General features: G+C 50.4%; 6 protein-coding genes across 6 annotated transcripts; 3 read left to right on the forward strand and 3 right to left on the reverse strand.

Moving 5' to 3' along the window:
- Nucleotides 1-722: 722 nt before the first annotated feature.
- Nucleotides 723-2,209, reverse strand: Z519_04986 (uncharacterized protein; the record flags this gene model as incomplete). The annotated part of the gene is made up of 2 exons (XM_016762728.1): nucleotides 723-2,049; nucleotides 2,100-2,209. 2 exons carry the CDS (start codon nucleotides 2,207-2,209, stop codon nucleotides 723-725), a joined length of 1,437 nt encoding a protein of 478 aa, XP_016621675.1.
- Nucleotides 2,210-3,278: 1,069 nt separating this feature from the next.
- Z519_04987 (uncharacterized protein) lies at nucleotides 3,279-5,027 on the reverse strand (the record flags this gene model as incomplete). Its single annotated transcript, XM_016762729.1, has 3 exons — nucleotides 3,279-3,605; nucleotides 3,697-4,313; nucleotides 4,424-5,027. The coding sequence occupies 3 exons, from the start codon at nucleotides 5,025-5,027 to the stop codon at nucleotides 3,279-3,281; spliced, it is 1,548 nt and encodes a 515-aa protein (XP_016621676.1).
- Nucleotides 5,028-5,778: 751 nt separating this feature from the next.
- Z519_04988 (uncharacterized protein) lies at nucleotides 5,779-7,428 on the forward strand (the record flags this gene model as incomplete). The annotated part of the gene is made up of 3 exons (XM_016762730.1): nucleotides 5,779-6,255; nucleotides 6,299-7,045; nucleotides 7,099-7,428. 3 exons carry the CDS (start codon nucleotides 5,779-5,781, stop codon nucleotides 7,426-7,428), a joined length of 1,554 nt encoding a protein of 517 aa, XP_016621677.1.
- Nucleotides 7,429-8,135: 707 nt separating this feature from the next.
- Z519_04989 (uncharacterized protein) lies at nucleotides 8,136-10,959 on the forward strand (the record flags this gene model as incomplete). The annotated part of the gene is made up of 17 exons (XM_016762731.1): nucleotides 8,136-8,265; nucleotides 8,320-8,340; nucleotides 8,390-8,494; nucleotides 8,558-8,643; nucleotides 8,702-8,743; nucleotides 8,803-8,820; nucleotides 8,891-8,970; nucleotides 9,034-9,103; nucleotides 9,151-9,301; nucleotides 9,432-9,635; nucleotides 9,694-9,811; nucleotides 9,930-10,002; nucleotides 10,058-10,372; nucleotides 10,436-10,490; nucleotides 10,558-10,614; nucleotides 10,673-10,849; nucleotides 10,901-10,959. The coding sequence occupies 17 exons, from the start codon at nucleotides 8,136-8,138 to the stop codon at nucleotides 10,957-10,959; spliced, it is 1,761 nt and encodes a 586-aa protein (XP_016621678.1).
- A 2,350-nt stretch (nucleotides 10,960-13,309) lies between these two features.
- Nucleotides 13,310-14,072, reverse strand: Z519_04990 (uncharacterized protein; the record flags this gene model as incomplete). The annotated part of the gene is made up of 3 exons (XM_016762732.1): nucleotides 13,310-13,359; nucleotides 13,446-13,884; nucleotides 13,953-14,072. 3 exons carry the CDS (start codon nucleotides 14,070-14,072, stop codon nucleotides 13,310-13,312), a joined length of 609 nt encoding a protein of 202 aa, XP_016621679.1.
- A 1,557-nt stretch (nucleotides 14,073-15,629) lies between these two features.
- On the forward strand, nucleotides 15,630-16,427 carry Z519_04991 (uncharacterized protein; the record flags this gene model as incomplete). Its single annotated transcript, XM_016762733.1, has 2 exons — nucleotides 15,630-15,746; nucleotides 15,855-16,427. 2 exons carry the CDS (start codon nucleotides 15,630-15,632, stop codon nucleotides 16,425-16,427), a joined length of 690 nt encoding a protein of 229 aa, XP_016621680.1.
- Nucleotides 16,428-17,266: the final 839 nt, after the last annotated feature.

Here is a 17,266-nt window from a genome sequence, read left to right on the forward strand (position 1 = left end):
AACTATTCGGGAGCAGGATGGCGTCGGGAATCCTGCTTCAGGGCGTGTTCAAATGTGCGTTTTGGTGGAAAGGCCACGACCGTCTTTCTCTCGGATTTCTGTCTCTTGAAAAGCTCTGGTGACCTTTTGTAAGACGCAGGACTGTTGAGTTAGTGCCTTGAATCAGCAGCTGTGACTTTTACTGGCATCTCTCTAGGAAAATCAATGATTCTTCTGAGCGTCTCATCCCATTCTCCGTGACTAGAATGTAAGACCTCGAATAACCCTTCTGCCCCGGGTCTACATGCTTTCGGAAAATGCGTCAGCAAAGGGAACCATCTTCGTTCCCATTTTGACCCGTACCCAGAGGCAGCAGTCCGTGCGACTTAACTGATCATTTTCAAGGACTATGCAGAACGAAATTCACCACGATGTACATACCAGGAAGGTGACAATAATGCGTTGTGATGGATTACCTTAGGCGGCTGGAAAGTATCCTTCGGAACGACTATCCATTTTTCTCTATCAACCCAAATAAGATGTGACGAAGTGGTTTGTCGTATTATATGTCCACCAAGAGGTCCTTCAGCGACCAGAACTCCGAAGAAAGGGCTTTCGAGAGGTAAATTGACAAAAGATGACCCGACAAGATCATGCCATCATACTCTCACTTTCTCGCCACGCAATCCAAACCCTAAAAAAGAGCCTCTCTCCATAAGACGTCTGATTATGTCCTTGATGCATCAGTTTTTCAATGTGTACTTCTTCAGTATCGAATATAGCTCCTCTCGTTGGACACACTGATCAAAGGCGAAGCTTTTGGCCAATTCTTCCAGTGCGTTCCTGCTCAAGCCTTGGAATTTTTGGGCATACTCTTCACAGAACGTGTTCGCCACGAAGCTGTGAATGACGTTCCGAACGACATGGGTGCGAGTGTTCCAGATGGTTGGGTACGTGTGACTGGCGTTGGGTGCATGTTTGTTAATCCAGTCAATGAGAGGAGTGATGGCATCTTCGATTTCTTGATTGGGATACATCAACGCGCTATCGAGGTGCAGTTGCTTCTTTGTCTCCCCAAGCTGCTCGACAAGCTTGCTGAGAGGGGATTGACGCGAAGCGTTCAGTATTCCCATTACACCGATGTCTTTGTACGACCAGATTGCCCAGGCAGCAATATCGGCCCTTTCGTAGATCTCCAGTTGCGCATCGATCATGGCGTACTTTTTACGGTCGAGGGCTTCAATGTCGGGATCCCAGTTGGGTTGTGCCCAAGGGCAGCCGAACTCACTGTTCCAGATAGGGAGACTATGCTTGTTCAGAAAGTTGCATTTTCTCCTAAACTGCCTTTCGAGCTTCTCCTTCTGCTCTTGGTGACCCTCGTATGGACCCGGTGCGGAAGGGAAACCCATGGTTGCGTAGTCATGGATCGAGTATACACAGTTGGGCGTGTCGATGATAGCCTCAAAGCCACGCCACTCCATGGCAAATGTGTTGCCTTCGAGGAAAAGGATGTGATCGGGATCAACTTGTCGAATTTCCTTGATGAGGCGGTCGTAAAATAGCGGTAAGCGGAGATGCTGGGGATCGCACGGCTCGTTCATCGGGTCGTATCCGGCAACCCAATGGTTGTCCTTGTAAATAGAGGCAAGTTCCTTCCATAGCCACACAAGGCGGTCCTGATGGTCTTTGAAATCCCAGAATGCTGCATAGCTGGTGTTGTTGTCTGAATGCCAATCGGGATTTTGACAGCCTGGGACGGTATGTAGTTCCAAAACCACGTAGATTCCAGCGTTAGCACAGATGTTGATCACGCGATCAAGGTGTCTGAAGCCCACGCCTTCCCTTACAAAAAATCGAGGGTTCATGTCGTCGTCCAGGTGCTTATGGCTGCAGGGAATTCGGAGACAATTGAATCCAAGAGATTTTAGGAATTGCGCGTCTTTTTCGGTAAAGAAATGGTACAGGAATCGGTCGAAGAAATACTCGTAGTCAGTTTTCCCCAGGACCTGGAGTAGGGCGGACCGCATGGCGGATTCTGTGCCGGGGAATCCAGTCATGAAGTTTTCCATACTGCCGTATAGGGTCAGGTTTGGATCGTAGTGCCCGCCGAACGCACTTACCAGAGCCAACCCCCTAGGGACGTGCCTTTGAGGCTCACTCGCCGCCCGCTACCATCGACAATATGGTCCCCTTGGACTCTGAGAAATCCGTAGTTCGGTGACGAAGACATGGGTACAGATTTGCGGGATCAATCGTACATTCCCTGAACTAGAACACTTCTTCCTCTGATCGCATTATGGTTGGGTGCTCACCTATATAAGCAGGGACACGATCGGACTCTTCACTCACGAGGTCGAGGCTGGCGATCTGGGAGGACCTCTACGCGGCTCAAATAGTCTCTCCGAAACATTCGGCCGTTCCGTTCACTTCGGTCAGTGTTGGTCCGAACATCTGGGTCAGACAAAGCTCTAAAATTTGGGCCTCCGGAACATCTGAGCCCGAAATCCTGATTGAGGTTATAAGAAAGCATCATTGTCACCCGGAGACTTGCAGACCTGACGTCCATTCCTCGGAACCTAGAGACCAAGAACGAAATCATCCGAAGGAGAGGCTAGGTTGAATTAAAACATTGCGAAATTTACCCCTAATTTTTTGGTAATAAATAGTATCCTTGTCTCCCGATCATCCCCGCAACGTGGAGAGTGTGAGCGAGCCGAGATTACATCCACTATTCTTCCAGACCATCTGATAGTATTGTTCTCAACACCCCGTGCCAGCGGCGGCGAGGTCCTCAAGGCCCAGAAGCCCAGGCTGTGGTACGGTAACAGTACCGTGTTCGTTTACTGCAAAGAAGAGCAGATACCGCAGCGAAAGGTAATGCAAGCTGTCGGGGCATTTGAGTGGCTGGACCGCGCATATGACGGGATAAAATCAGGTCCCTCTGCTATGGATGCAAGAAAAGGGTGGTTTAGGTCCGCGAAAAAGTCCTGAGCACGATCGATTTTGCCGACTTGTACATACATCCTGCTTCCAGGAAGTGCAATTAGAGAGGTAACCAGTAGCATTACGGCTCGAAAAGCGTCTGCTAAGATCCTCCAGGCCACCTGCCAGAGCACATAGCTGAAACCTTTCTCACCCCCGAAGAGAGAGATCTCCGTGTCCACAGCCTTGCGTGGTCGCGCCTGACTGTAACAACTTCAAAGAAGGCTGGGGCAGAACGTCCTGAAGCAAACACGGTCTAGCTGCTCTAAGCCAATTGCTGACTCCACTGGTTCCTCCACCTCCTCGTCCGCTTTTCTTTAGACGCAGTCGAAGCTGTCTGAGCTTGTCGGATCCCCTGACCCTTTGTAGACCTGCTTCAGGGGATATAGACACAAGTTTCGATTATACACATTGTTTGTGGTTCCGTTGAAAGTGACGGGGAGAACATCAGGAGCCGTACCGTTTTCGACCCATGCGCGCAATGCGTCGAAGACTGTTGTTGGTTGTCCACCGACACCAGTATAACCGCAATGTCCCGCCCCAGGTGATTCAAAGTAACGGTAGAAATCTTGAACATCTGGGAATAAGTTGGTGACTTCTTGATAATAGCGCTCGGTGGCTTTGGTTTGGATCAACTCGTCGGCCTGGTCATCACGACCCATGATTAGCCGTAGGTATAAAAGGCATGGAAGTACTCCAGGATTTTTGGTAGGGCAGGGTGTTGGGACTAATTACCATTCCATGCCATGTGATCATCTTACCGCCCGCAGCTTTAAAATCGGAGAGGTCGGGGTCACTAGTACCGATAGTATCGTCGTAAATCTTGATGAATTGTTTCCAATATCTGTCAAACATGTCACTTGTAATAGTTGCACTGTCAAAGCTTGCATTCCTTTCGAGATATAACTGCGCAAACCAATTGGGAGTTCGCAGGGCGTTCGCAGTCTGATTGGTTTCGTTAGGCGCATAGCCTAAACCTGTAAGGTTGGCCCCGTAGTTCCATCCGGGCCATATGAACTCCCATTGGCTATTGAAATAGCCATTCCAGCTAGCGTTGGCGACTACGGCCGCTGTTTGGCTCACAGTCATATTGGCTCTAGTTGAGAAACATAGAAAGCTGGAATCGATCTCGCTCATAGGATCGAAATCGCATGACGCAACATCTGAAATGATACCGTCGACCACGCCGTCATTGGCATCACAGTGAGCGACAGCCTGCTCCGTGAGGTAGTCCATCTCGCAGTCCAGAGGGTACGCTTTCATCTCATTCATGATGAGCTGAGGTATGAACTGCGACTGGCCTAGTTGACCGTAGTAAATGGCCGGCGCTGCAGCGGCAATTCCATCATACACTATAGTTGGAGAAGGTCAGTGGTTGTGCCGTGGGCATTAGGGGATGTACGTTCGGGGCTTTCGTCTTCAAAATCCTGGATCAGGAGAGGCAATGGGAGGCATGTCTTACGGGTGGGAAATCGCTGAGCCAGCATTAGACCTTGTCGGCCACCTTGAGAACATCCGCTCCAGTATGAATACGCTGGGTCGCGACCGTAGAAGCTGCGAACAAGGCTTTTGCCGATGAGTGCCTGTTCTTCTAGCGATCTGTACGCAAAGGTGTCCAACACGTAAGAATTGACATTTCCTTGGCTCACAAGCGCCCAGAGTGTAGGGTCTCCGGGCCAGACTGGAGGTAATCCAGCATCGGTACTCGTTGTGGCATATCCCTCGCCGATGGCCCCGGACATGAAACCAGGCGACAAGACATTGCGACCTGCCGTCCACCCTGCACCACCTGTCGCCTGTAGCCGTTCGTTCCAAACACGGGGAAGCCAAGTTTCAACGTGGATGGCATCGTTCTCTCCTGGGTAGGTGTAGGTCACGGTAACGTTGCAGAAGTCCACATCTTTGACCGATATAGCCGGGTGATTGAAATTGTAAGTCTGTGGCACTTCGACACTGTAATTGGTGATGAGAATAGCGGAAACGGAAAGAACCTCCGCCCCGAGCAGAACTGGAGGAGCTATGGCCGATGGTGAGCACACCATTAGCTGGTGAATAGAGCTGCTCATCCTGATGTGGTGCAATGAATTAACGTGAAGGTCTACCCTCTGCTGAGGGCCACGCAAATACCAACACGATGCACAGGCTATAAGTAGTACATCTTTCACCCAAAAGACTCACGCCCGCCAGCTGCAATTAGCAAAAGCACGGACCAAGTTGTTACCGCATCGGTGCCAATGGGCGGGATATAGTTCCAGTCACCAGTCAGGTGGCAATGTACACGCGAGACATACTTTCCGGGGCTGAGGGGGAGTGTCGGGGCATCTCCGCTGCTCCACAAAGCATCTCAAGGTTGCACTGTGCGCGAAGCGAAATACTTAGTTTAATAGCGCTGCCTTCCCCACATGCCGATCGTCCCTACCCCGGACGTTGTGCCCCTGACAAAGAGAAAATGCCGAATCTCCGACTGGGGCCGAGATATGCCGCCACGAAGACCTCAATTGAGTGCACGCAGTCGTCCTGGCTAATGTGGAAGAGTTGAAGATGTGGCAGGGTCAGGACGCTATGTTAAGGGAATTACAGGTATATTTGAGCGCACACTATCCATTTTTAACCGCGGAGGTGTCCCCATATCTTGGATATATCGATCTCCTGGGTTCAACATGAGAACTGGGATCGGATCCCCATCCTGTCCGTATTCGTTGTCTTGTACCTTATCTTGCAATCTCATCTTCAGTCGGCTATAAAGCAGCTGTGTGCCAGAGAAGATCACGGACAATCTTTCTCTACACCGTACTGCCATCCTGTCTTCCGCATATTATGGCTTTGCTTTCGCCAATCCAGGGGTGCACACCAAGCACTTTCTCGAGCGTTTCACTCTTTGGCGCCGAAATTATTTCAGTCGACGCAAGCATCGTCACGAACTACAGCTTTCCCATTCCAGAGGGCTGGCGTTATTCTCAGCCCTCGGTCAGCGTGGAAAACGCGACATTTTGCAATGTGACCGCGACCTATACTCACCCGGATCAAAACGACACAATCTACGCTGAGGTGTGGCTCCCCCCCGACGGCTGGAATGGCAGACTTCAGTCAATTGGAGGTGGCGGTTGGGCAGCGGGCCGGTTTGTGCTATCATATGCCGGAATGGCTGGCGCCATCTATGATGGGTACGCCACGGCGACGACGGACGCTGGTCTTGGCACTTCGTTGACCCCGGCGACTTGGCTCCTGAACAGCCCGGGAAATTTGAATTTTGTAGCCCTGGATGACTTTGGACAAACGTCCTTGGGTGACTTAGTGCGTATGGCGCGGTTCTACGGAATGACGCTAATGGCAACAGGCAGTCATCGCCAAGCAGGTGATTGAAGGCTATTACGGACAAGCGCCCCTCTATTCCTACTGGAATGGCTGTTCAAATGGTGGGAGGCAGGCCAGTATTCTGGCCCAACAGTATCCCGAAGCGTATGATGGCATCATTGCCGCAGCACCAGGGATGTACTGGGCTGAGCTGAGCATCTCCTCCGTTTGGCCGGCTTTCTACATGGACCTGACACAACAATACCCTCCGGCGTGTGAACTGATGCAGCTAACAACACTTGCCATCACCGAGTGCGATGGCCTCGATGGTGTTAATGACGGGCTCATTGCAGACCCTGAAACATGCCGCGCTACATTCAAGCCAGCAGACTACGTCGGGACAACTTTTACGTGTGCCGAAACAGGTCTGAACATGTCAATAAGTGCCGCCGCCGTCGACGTGTCGGAAAACATTTGGAACGGACCTAGATACTCCAACGGTGACTTCATGTGGTATGGATTCGAAATTGGAACCAATTTGTCCGAACTTGCAGCCACAACCTGCACGCAGAACAGCACATGTATTCCCGACAATCGATCCAGCCTAGACTTTTGGCAGCAATACTTCGTTCTGAGGGACCCCTCGGCAAATGTTACAAGCCTGACTCATTCACAATTTGATGATCTGTATCGCACATTGAAAAAGGAGCTGGCCCCAATAGCAGCCACCGAGACTCGGATTGCTGACTTCAAGGAGGCCGGAGGTAAAATGATCACGTATCATGGTCTTGTAAGTTGCCTCAAAGCCCCTTACAGTTGACGTGATGCTAATGTCAAAACAAGGCGGATGCGGCAATTTCGCCAAAGAGCACGCTTCACTACTACCAGGAAGTGTCCACAGTGCTTGACAATGTCATGGACTTCTACCTCTACTACCGTGTTCCGGGCCTTCAACACTGTTGGGGTGGCCCAGGCGGCCAGCCTATCCATCTATTTGACCAGCTGCGTTCATGGGTAGAAAATGGAACTGCACCTGACGCGAGTCCGGTCACGGTCCAGTTGCCCCAAAACGCCACGATGGACGAGGTTCTGTGCCCCTATCCCCAGGAGGCATTTTACGAAAAGTCTTGCGCGAATGGTACCTCGTCGCTTTTGTGTTGGTCGTGCAAGTAAAGGAAAAGTCTGCTCTGTTCAAGGAAAGCAGTCCGAAGATTGGCTCCGGGATTAGAGGTCGACCGTGGTATTACTAGTAAATAGCTTCGACATATTGTTTGTTTTGACTGTATAGTCATCGATAATCTAATATCTTCATTTCTGATATTCTTCCATGCCTACTGATCGTTACCCTGAACTCGGGCCATGCGCCGATAGTCGATGTCGATGTGGTCCTGAAGTTTCTCCCCGGCAGGGACTCGTCTGTGGTTGTTACCAGGGTCGTAAAACAAAATCTCCCGCTGCATGTCTGATGATCTCTACCAGGTCCTTCCCCCCGAAATTTGCTCCGCATAGGTTCAGCAGTCCGCATCGCCTTGTACCGAAGCGACATGGGGGTGGTGTTTTTTTCAGCTGAGAAAGCAGGGACTTGGCCTCGGTGTAAAATCAAGGCGGATGGACCCAGAGGAGCGAACGAGGTGTACCGAGAAACCTGACCACTGTGCAGAGAACCGGTTGAAAAGGGTCCGAATGCCACACCATATTCCGGCTCCAGACTTTGTAAATCCATCACATAACTCCAAGGTCTGTTTCCACAAAGTAGCGCCTCTCGTTGATCTTGTATTCATATATATGTTGCCTTAAAATCGGGGGACCTCGGACCTCTGCTTTGAAGACCAGTTCCTTATTCAGCCCGGGCATTGCTGATTCTTGTGTACCTGGCAACCATGTCCCCCCTTCTATTATTCCTACCGCTCTCTGTTCTTTTGCCAGTCTTAGCTGGAGCCACCCAAAAAGTCCGTCAGATTGTGGTGAACGCAAGCTCTCCATGTGGTCAATTGAGACAAGAGATCCAGGGTGAGTGCGGCTTGAGCTTGTGTATTGAACGTGTCAGTGCTAAAGCCTGAATAGGGTCCCTCAGTGCGGATTCAGGTGCATCGTCCGGGCCATTCAAAGTAAAAGGACCGGGCTGACCTTATAGACTTTATTTTCCAAGCATTTGATGGAGCCTCTGACCTCTTCTGTGACTATCAAGCAGAAATCGGGGCACTATTCCCGGAATGTGGAATCAAACATGTGTTAATCTGTATGCAGCCGTGTATTTTTCAGTCTCGTACACGACATCAGAGACCTGGCTAACTCTTTCTAGACAACTTTCCACAAGTTTTTCTCGGTTGGGGGAAACCTGGAACGGCCGGCGACCCACTCAATAACAGTAACTACAATTGGACAGCAGTAAGTTGTGCTGCTGAAGGTGAATTATCATGCTAGATCTGCTGATTTCTGGCAACAGGCCGATGGCTATGTGAACTATGTCGTGTCAAATGGCGCAAAGGTATGGGGTTTTTCTGAATTGTGATCGCTATTGACGTGCTGATGCAAGGGAAATGGCAGGCAATCATCCAATTTCAAGTAAGGTCCTTCTTAATAATCATTGATATACATTTATCCCTCGAAGCACTGACATGCTAGTTTTTGCAAGCCGGACAATGGCACCAACCCGAACATCACATCACCAGAAGATTTGGGCAAGATTGCGTACATGATCACTGACCGATACCTGTAAGCTTCTAGTCCCGAGAAGGCCCAAGTCTTCTACAGAGCAAGCATCTTAACCTCTGTCAGGAATGGTGCCTACGACTCTGGGTTCTCCGACGCTATCGAGCTCTTTGAATTCTATCCCGAGACTGATCTGGTAAGGACGCTCGTGGAGCCCGTACTTGCAAGCACTTACGAAGTAAGCTCAACTCTCCAACAATCGAGTCACAATACCAGCATATGTTCGCCTATTTCAGCAATTTCAATCACGGGGTGGCCAATGCCAGGTTTGATGCCCATTTGAGGGTTTATCGAAGAGAAGCTGACCGCTCTCAAGTTCTTCTAGAGTTGGGGTGTAAGTCCTATACCGCATCATCTAATCAACGCAAGACCTAAGAATCTAGTGGGGCGTGGGGTTCGAATAGATTTTGTATGTTTGGACGACAGGTCCCATGGATTATGATCATGTCACTGACGCAATATAGATCCGACGAAGCACAACTACTCGGTAAGACGAACGAAAATAACAAAACAAAACACCTTGCATAGTGCTTTCCGCGATAAAAACGGCTTACACCTGCAGACATTTGATCCCTTCATCGTCCAATTCTACAAAGATTGTGTGGACCGAAATGTCCCCATCAAGGCTGCCACTTTTCACTTTGTAAATTTGTGGTTCAGCTTTAATCGTATGTGTCTCGATCGCTCTGCTGGTAGGGTCATCATGTCTTATTTTGAGATCAATAGCCTACGATATCAAGACGATAACGGACAAGTTTCGAAACGATATTCTCATACCAGCTGGACTTCCCGACCTCGAAATTTGGGCTACGCACTCGGGATGGTCAACGTCGGTGTCCCCCAGGTAGGCTGCCCTCTGGAAGCTGGGATTCGGCTTCACCATACGCTTGCCTTTCATCAGTCTCACTACGCTTCGACCCTTCCACTGTCTGATACTTGAGGCCGTTGATCTAATACTGCAGGACTTTCAGCTCGCAAGAGGCTCTCAATTTATACCGAGATCCACAGTTCTTCTCAGCCTTCAACATCGGAGTTGTAAGCAGTCTTTCCAGCCACCTTTGTGCTCCAAGATCCGTCTAAAGTTGATCAGTTGATGTATGCCCAAGATACCTCCGTTGAGCATACCATTCTCTATCCTGGTTTGAGCTACGGTGGCTGGGGTGCTGGTGGCTTCTGGTACCAGGGATTTTTCAATAAGTCCGCAGAAGACCAGCCCATCCCTCGAAATGTCGCCAAAGCTTGGGTGAACTATATCAACTTTCTGAACCGGACGCCTAACCGGCTTGAAGTTAGTGGCGGTAGTTCGGATGGTTTCGCAGTTCTGGCAGGCCGTTCAAATGATACGCACCAGATTCAAGTCTTTTTGAACAACTATCAACTAGACTACACGGTTCCCCAAGAAATCGTGACGACATTGGCAAGTGTCTCTTTACGCCAAGAATATTATGATCACTGACCTGAATGTTAGCTACCCTACCTAAACTCATCTACATTGGCGTATCTTCCTGTAAAGCCCGACGGATGTAAGTGACGACTTCATATATTCCCGCCATTGCCTGTGGGTTTCTGACAATGCTGAATCGTCGCCAGTGATCAATGGTGATCAGGTCTGTTTTGCGGATGGCAATCAACTTTTCCTGTTCCCATGTAGGACATGGGCCTCTGTGTCCAAGCCAGCCTGATCCAGGGACTTACGGTACATCAGCTTGTGTTACGTTCGCTCCGGTCTCCCAGCGCAACAACACCAGCAATACCTACCGACTCCGGGTTAGTGACCTGCCTTGGAACTCCACCACTCGCTACTACATTGATATTCTTCGGGTTGGCGGGAGTAACGCGACGACCCTAGAATTCACGCGTGAGGGCCAGGGAAGTAACCTCGGTATGTGAATTTAGTGACATGAGTATGTGGACCGCGCCTGACGTTTTGTAGACATTACGCTCGACTTCCCAGCAAATGCACAGGACCTGATCACCATCACTAAGGCCTAAATAACAATCCTCAATTCAGGCGGGGGAGCCCCGGGGAGAGGTGGACAGCTGCAGATCGTGCCAGGCAGCAGCTGCGGGCATAATGAATTCGGCATATGTAGTGGATTATGTGAACCAAGTCTACTTAAAAAGCAGTGCTTCAATGCACGACCTTTGTGAGTTAAACACATCTAACACATCCTCTTCTTCATCATACTAGGCTCATCTCATTTACTCTGAGTAGACCTAACCACAACGCGAGCGATGGAATGAACCTACACCTCAGGTGATGCGCCAAACTATGCAAATGCAACGTGGATTATGTAGGGAGATTTAACAAGCAGTACGTCAAAGTGGTTTTTTACTTTTTATATTTTTTTTCCCTGTCACATCCACGCTGCCGAGAAATTTATGAGAGCACTATTGAGTCACGAGCAGCGGGAGTGATGTGGCCAGAAGCCGTAGACAGTATGTGTCATACAACACGTCTTACAGGGCGAAATTTCACGTATTGAGAACTCTGTCCTCTCGCAACCTGACGATACGACGGAATGTGTCACGAACGCTAAGGCCACCGTGGTTTTAGGTTAAAGGAGCTTGAGCCGTACGTCCTCGCATAAGAGTCGACTTTGTCTCCCATGCCTAGAGGCTCGTTAAGATAGCATATCATGGAATAGCTATTCTTGTTGTTGGGCTTCGTTTTCGTGCTCTGCCTATCGTATAGTATAATACGGAAGCTCAGCCGCCTTAATTAAGTGCCTGTTGCTGTCTGCCAAAAGGGGTTCCAAGGCAGACACGTTTAATACACACCTGCGTACACTTTCCTACTCTCACCGGCCCAGCCGCGTATTGAGCCACCGGTGAAACTCTGAACCTTTCCTCGGTGAACACGAGAGAGAAATCTACCATCTCCTCCATCGTTGGACCTAGCGGCTTCATGACAATCGACTTGATCAAGGGGCACGATGCTGTGAGCCTGTGATGATGATGACGACGTTGGTGACGATGTGCTGACAATGGTCGAACGTCTATTGCTGCCCGCAACGTCTGGTGCAAGCAAGCATCCCGCGGTCCAGATCGAAGATTGGCAATTTCAACATAGAAGCCCCCGAATACCGATCTTCAACAGCCCGCACAGTAAGATGGACCATCGGTGAATAATCTTTGTTCTCAGAGATCGTTTGGCACCTCTTTATGATGTAAGGCTCAATCCTCAATGCTGTTGATAGTTTCCCGGCCATGGTCGTCCACGTCCCGGTATAATCTCAGCTGTAAGCAAGTGGTGGTGCCCAAGCTTGAACGGTATGCTATCCTAGCCGCGTATCGAAACGAATAGGACGAAAGAATGGACCAGTTTTGGATGATCTGGGGCCTGGAACTGGTTCGAATCGAAGGTCTCTGGCGTTGCGAAGGTGCATCGAAAGGCAGGATCAAAGCACTGAAGCCATTTAGAAGAGCATGATGTCTCTCAGGCAGGCAGCAAGTAATAGATACAGCGGCAAAAATACACCCTCCAGAGAGTGGAAAATGAGAGTGTTGCATGGAATTGAGTGGTGGACGGACAATTAGGGTCGACACACTTCGCGTAAACCGACGGTGAGCTTTTTTGGGCAGATGGGGCAGCTTCTGCGTAGCAGACCCTCAGGAGGAGAATCATCCTTGTCTCTCTTTTCCCGAAGCCCTTCAGATGTGCACTTGTATGACTTGGATGGGAACAGTGCAGGTACTCCACGGCGTCAAACCACCACTGACGTCTGGCAGCGTGTGAGCACAAGCTATGGATGCAGCAAAAATATGCTGCTCCTGGCGATGATACAAATGTCTTCATATACCATCTAGCGCGCCAGCGAGTCCTCTGCCCATTACGGCGATTTGACCTCCAGTATGCTGCATTCAAGAAAATGACTTCCCCCCTTGATTACTGGAGCGAAGACGGACGCCGAAGAGGAGCGCGACCGCTGGTCAGAACTGGCTTCCCCGTCTGATTTTTCGTGACAAACCGGACATCTTCGAAACCGTTGCCTGCGATCCCCACTCTCCAGGCCTCCGTGACCAGGGTGTCGCCAGGTTTGACAGGTGACGCAAAGCGTGCTGAAAATTCTCGGAGGGCCTTGGGGTCACTGAAGCCAACGTCTCGGAGGATGCCGTGGGCGACGGCGTTCCAGCCATACAGCCGTGCAGAATGGCCCCCCCAAATCCCATCTTTTGGCCCAGAGTGGGAGCGGCGTGGAGAGAGTAATAGTCTCTATTGAGCCTGTCGTACAACATGGTAAACAATCTCATTCCCGCAAAGCAGAATTATTCGGAAAGTTGCAGCTGATTACTCACCTGTACAGATAAGCAGTCTCATTGCTGGTCGCGAGTTCAAATCTCACATGGGCCACTTGATCTTTGGGAAAGTCGTAGTCTTGGGATTTTGGCCTTCGAAAGCGTCCGAAGACAGATTAGCATTTCGTAATGGCCGTGCTGGATTAATGCTCCAGCATCTTGGGGGTATGTAAACCTACCTTTGGGACGACCCCAGTTGCCCTGACCGACGAGAAAAGCGCTTCCAATTACCTGGGAGTACACTTCATCAGAATCTCGGTCCACCCACTGCTCCGTTTCGATTATGGTGCCGGCGGTTCCCTTGTCGTAGACACCGATGACTCGACTGCGAAGCTCGAAAGATCGCCCGGGCCTCGTCGTTGGCAGGGGTTTGGAAACCGTGAGTTTACGCTGACCGTCAACGCCACGCTTCGGATCAAACTTGGGCGTCCCTGGGACAAGCGGAAGCGATTCGCGAGCAAAGTAGTCGGTGACATCTTGATCCTTGAGCTTGAACGCTAATGACGGGGCTTCTAGGTAAGCTCGAAGTGTCCGATTGGAAATCAAATGCCCAAAGGCGGTCCACGTACGTAAGATTGTCGGGCATGTTGGAAAAACGGCAAATTCAGGATGGGACTCCTGACATTGGAGACAGTCAGCGGCCTGACTGGCGGGCTAGGCCCTGGCGACGTGACAAGAGTACTCACATACAGAAATTGCAGTTTCTCGACAGAACATCCGATCCTGGCTGCAAAGAGGAGTACATCGCGCTTCAACCATGCCACCTCCTTGGCTGGGAGTTCCCAAGGGATGCTGAGACCAGCCATGGTTCACAATTATTACCTGCCAGGGTATGATCTAGCAGCGAGAAACACTACCACTAACGGTGCCTGAGTTGGATCTAGACCTGTGTGCATCTTTATGCAAGCCTCATCAAGAAAGAAGTTCACTCTCAGCAGGGCGATGTTCCCCAGGATGCCAAAGTGTCCCGCAAGATGCCCTCGGTCCGCGGACCCACGGGGACTGCTGGCAGGCTCAAGCGTGGAATAGGTAAGTATCGCAAGATCACAGTTTCCCCTTTGCGTGACCGGAACTTATCTCCTGCGCAGTCAGAAATGCAGAGTAATTTCTTGGCACCAAATCCAGTTCCACTTTTTTTTCGAGATTGCTCTCCGCCTCATGGCTATTTCGCCTGAGACCAAGCTAGCTTGGTGGTGGCCTTTTGCAGAAAGTAAAATTTCAAGAGGGACGCCATGGAGGAGGAGTTCCTCAGGCTGAAACTCATCCGGCGAAGGTGGTAATTCATTCGAAATGCTACGGTAGACGAAAACTTAAGCGCTGATGAAGATGTCGGTTGCAAACCAAGGGCTCAGCTCGTTCTCCCTAGATCATCTTGATCATATTTGATTAATGTTTAAGTGAAGAAGATGAGCTTCTTGGCATTGGCATTGCTTATTAAACGTCTAAGACCTACAGTAATAGAAATACTGACAGCTCATCTCATTTAGTAACTAGTTAAGCCGCCGGTTTCCAGGCGGGCCGGAGACTCTGTGGCCCCCAGCAGTTTTAAAAAACGAGAGATCTAAAGGGTTATGACCTAGGAATCGACGTCTCACCTTTCGTCTGACATTCACCCGTTCTCATGTTAACTAAAGGACCATCTGACGCCCAAAAACAACACGACTTCTTAACCGCCCACTTTGTCCAAACATGTCTCGGATTTCGCGCAACCTTTGCCACTAATCTGTCAGATATGGCGGGCGAATCGCCTCACGTCGTATTTGATGCTGACCAGCATCAAGTATGCATGGAATATGCTCTTGAGAAAGCACGCCTCTTACCTCCAGCACCTACGAAGTTTTGTGCAGGAGCAGTCCTCGTGAATCGAGAGAACGATGAAATTCTCTCCACAAGCTACTCATTGGAACTGCATGATGATAGACCGGGAGACCCAGGCTCGACACATCCTGAACACTGCTGCCTCATCGAACTCGCCGAGAAACAGGGATTTCGAGATCGGAATCTCGACACGAGGACATTCCATTTCCATCTCTGGACCTGAGCGTGGCCCTGAGCCTCGCTGCTTCAACCTGAGATGCTCCTGCACGTGACTGAGCATGGTGGTGGTCGGCCTGAGCAACGGATCACTCGCGCCCACAATCTGGGCCAGGGGGCCCCGTTCCCGCACCCGCCTATAGTCGCCAATTTATCGACTCTGCCGTAGCCTACAGTACCCATAACTTGGCACCCGATTCAAGTTAACGTATTGGTCACAAAGTTCCCTTTCTCTAAATTAGTTAGTCTGGCTCAAGCTTCACCATTCATCCTTCTCCCCTTGGCAGTTCCACATCGCCGATCCGAGCATACGTCTCGTTGACTCGAAGATGACACTGGGATTGTTCTTACAATTACAGAGATCTCCCTCCTCACCATTTGCGGCGAAATGCGACTCGTGCGACATGCCAACAGATGATGAGGAAACTAACGGAGTCATCAACCATGTCCCAAATGGGAAGATCGAGAGCTACAGGCACCTGCTCGCTTCCGCCGATGATACCACCTCTCCTCCACTAGGCCGGGATTCTCCTACTGGCTCGGACAGCAATTAGATCCGTCCATCGTCGCAGAGACAATCGTCTCTCTCCCATTCTCGGCTGAACGGTACTCCTCGGACGACCAACCGGGTGCGGTTCGACCTCGACGACCGTGCTGGCAGTCCTCAACCCGAAGAATGGGTGGACGACGATGATTACCTTACCTCCCCAAGCCAGCGTGCTCCATTGCTCACCAACGTAAAACCACCTTCTTCGTCGCCCTTTCTCTCAGAATCCTTTCAGCCCGAGGACTATTTACCCGATGCCAGGCCCAAGAACGGGATGCGAAGTGCTTTCATGAATATGGCCAATTCCATCATTGGTGCTGGGATTATTGGTCAAACATACGCATTTCGGCAAGCTGGAATGACAATGGGAATAATACTGTTGATTACGCTGACCGGCACTGGTGCACCCGGCAGCCACAGTGCTCTCGGACTTACACCCGACGGGAAGAAAAATACTGATACTGCCAAAGGCAGCTCCGCACGAAACCTACTGGCGGCGAGGAGACTGCCACCGGTGGTGGTAAACAATCAGAAGCCGGCGACACCAGCTCGCGAGCACCAGCCGGAAATGAAGAGCTGAGTGATCAACTGCACAAGATTAAGGCCGATCCCAGCCAAAAGGGCGGACAGAGGACGGATCCTGTACCACTGTCGGCAGAGGGAGAAACTAAATCGGCGGCTGGTGCTACCGGCGTTTAGAACGACTCAGAACATGAGCTGTAACGACGACAGAGGATTGTGGCTGGGCTTACCAAGTTGGGGGAAATCCTCGTAAGATATCTTCGGCTCGTCATGAGTACACTGAATAGAGGCAAGTACATAGGTGACAGGCCATGGTTAAGAACCTTGGTGTTCACCTCGTCGACTTGGGACAAGAACAAGACGACGGATCCATTCACTTCATGTTGATATGGAATAAAACCCGTTAGAAACATGTGAGCCATCAGACTGCCAACACAATCCGGCTCGAGCGAGGTTGAGAGGTAAGCTGGGTCATGTTGGAAGGTGCGGTGATGCCGTTTGCGATGAGAGCCGCGGAAGGATCCACGGCTGTGGCAAAAGAATATAAGACGCTGGGTGGAAGCTATGTTGACGGCATCATGTTCGGTGAGGCAGAACAGCACGTCGAAGCTGGGCGTGGGTGGAGTCAAGTGTTGATCATTTGAATGTGGGATTTTTCTTTGCTCTGAGTCACGTAAGATGAGATAGAGCAGCGTGGTTGAATTGCGTGTCCTAAATCAAATGAAGGAGCTTCCAAGAGGCCGTATAAAGCAGCTTAAGGCACGGTCTTGGTCAGGTATTAGGCTCTATCAAAATATAAGTGTACAGCTCAACGAAGGTTGTCGACCCTCACGTGACCATGAGACGACTTTCCTCGCTTACGCCGATGACATCCATCTCCGCTCTACAGCTACCTGC

Source organism: Cladophialophora bantiana (assembly GCF_000835475.1).
Source record: "Cladophialophora bantiana CBS 173.52 unplaced genomic scaffold supercont1.6, whole genome shotgun sequence".
NCBI lineage: Eukaryota > Fungi > Ascomycota > Eurotiomycetes > Chaetothyriales > Herpotrichiellaceae > Cladophialophora > Cladophialophora bantiana.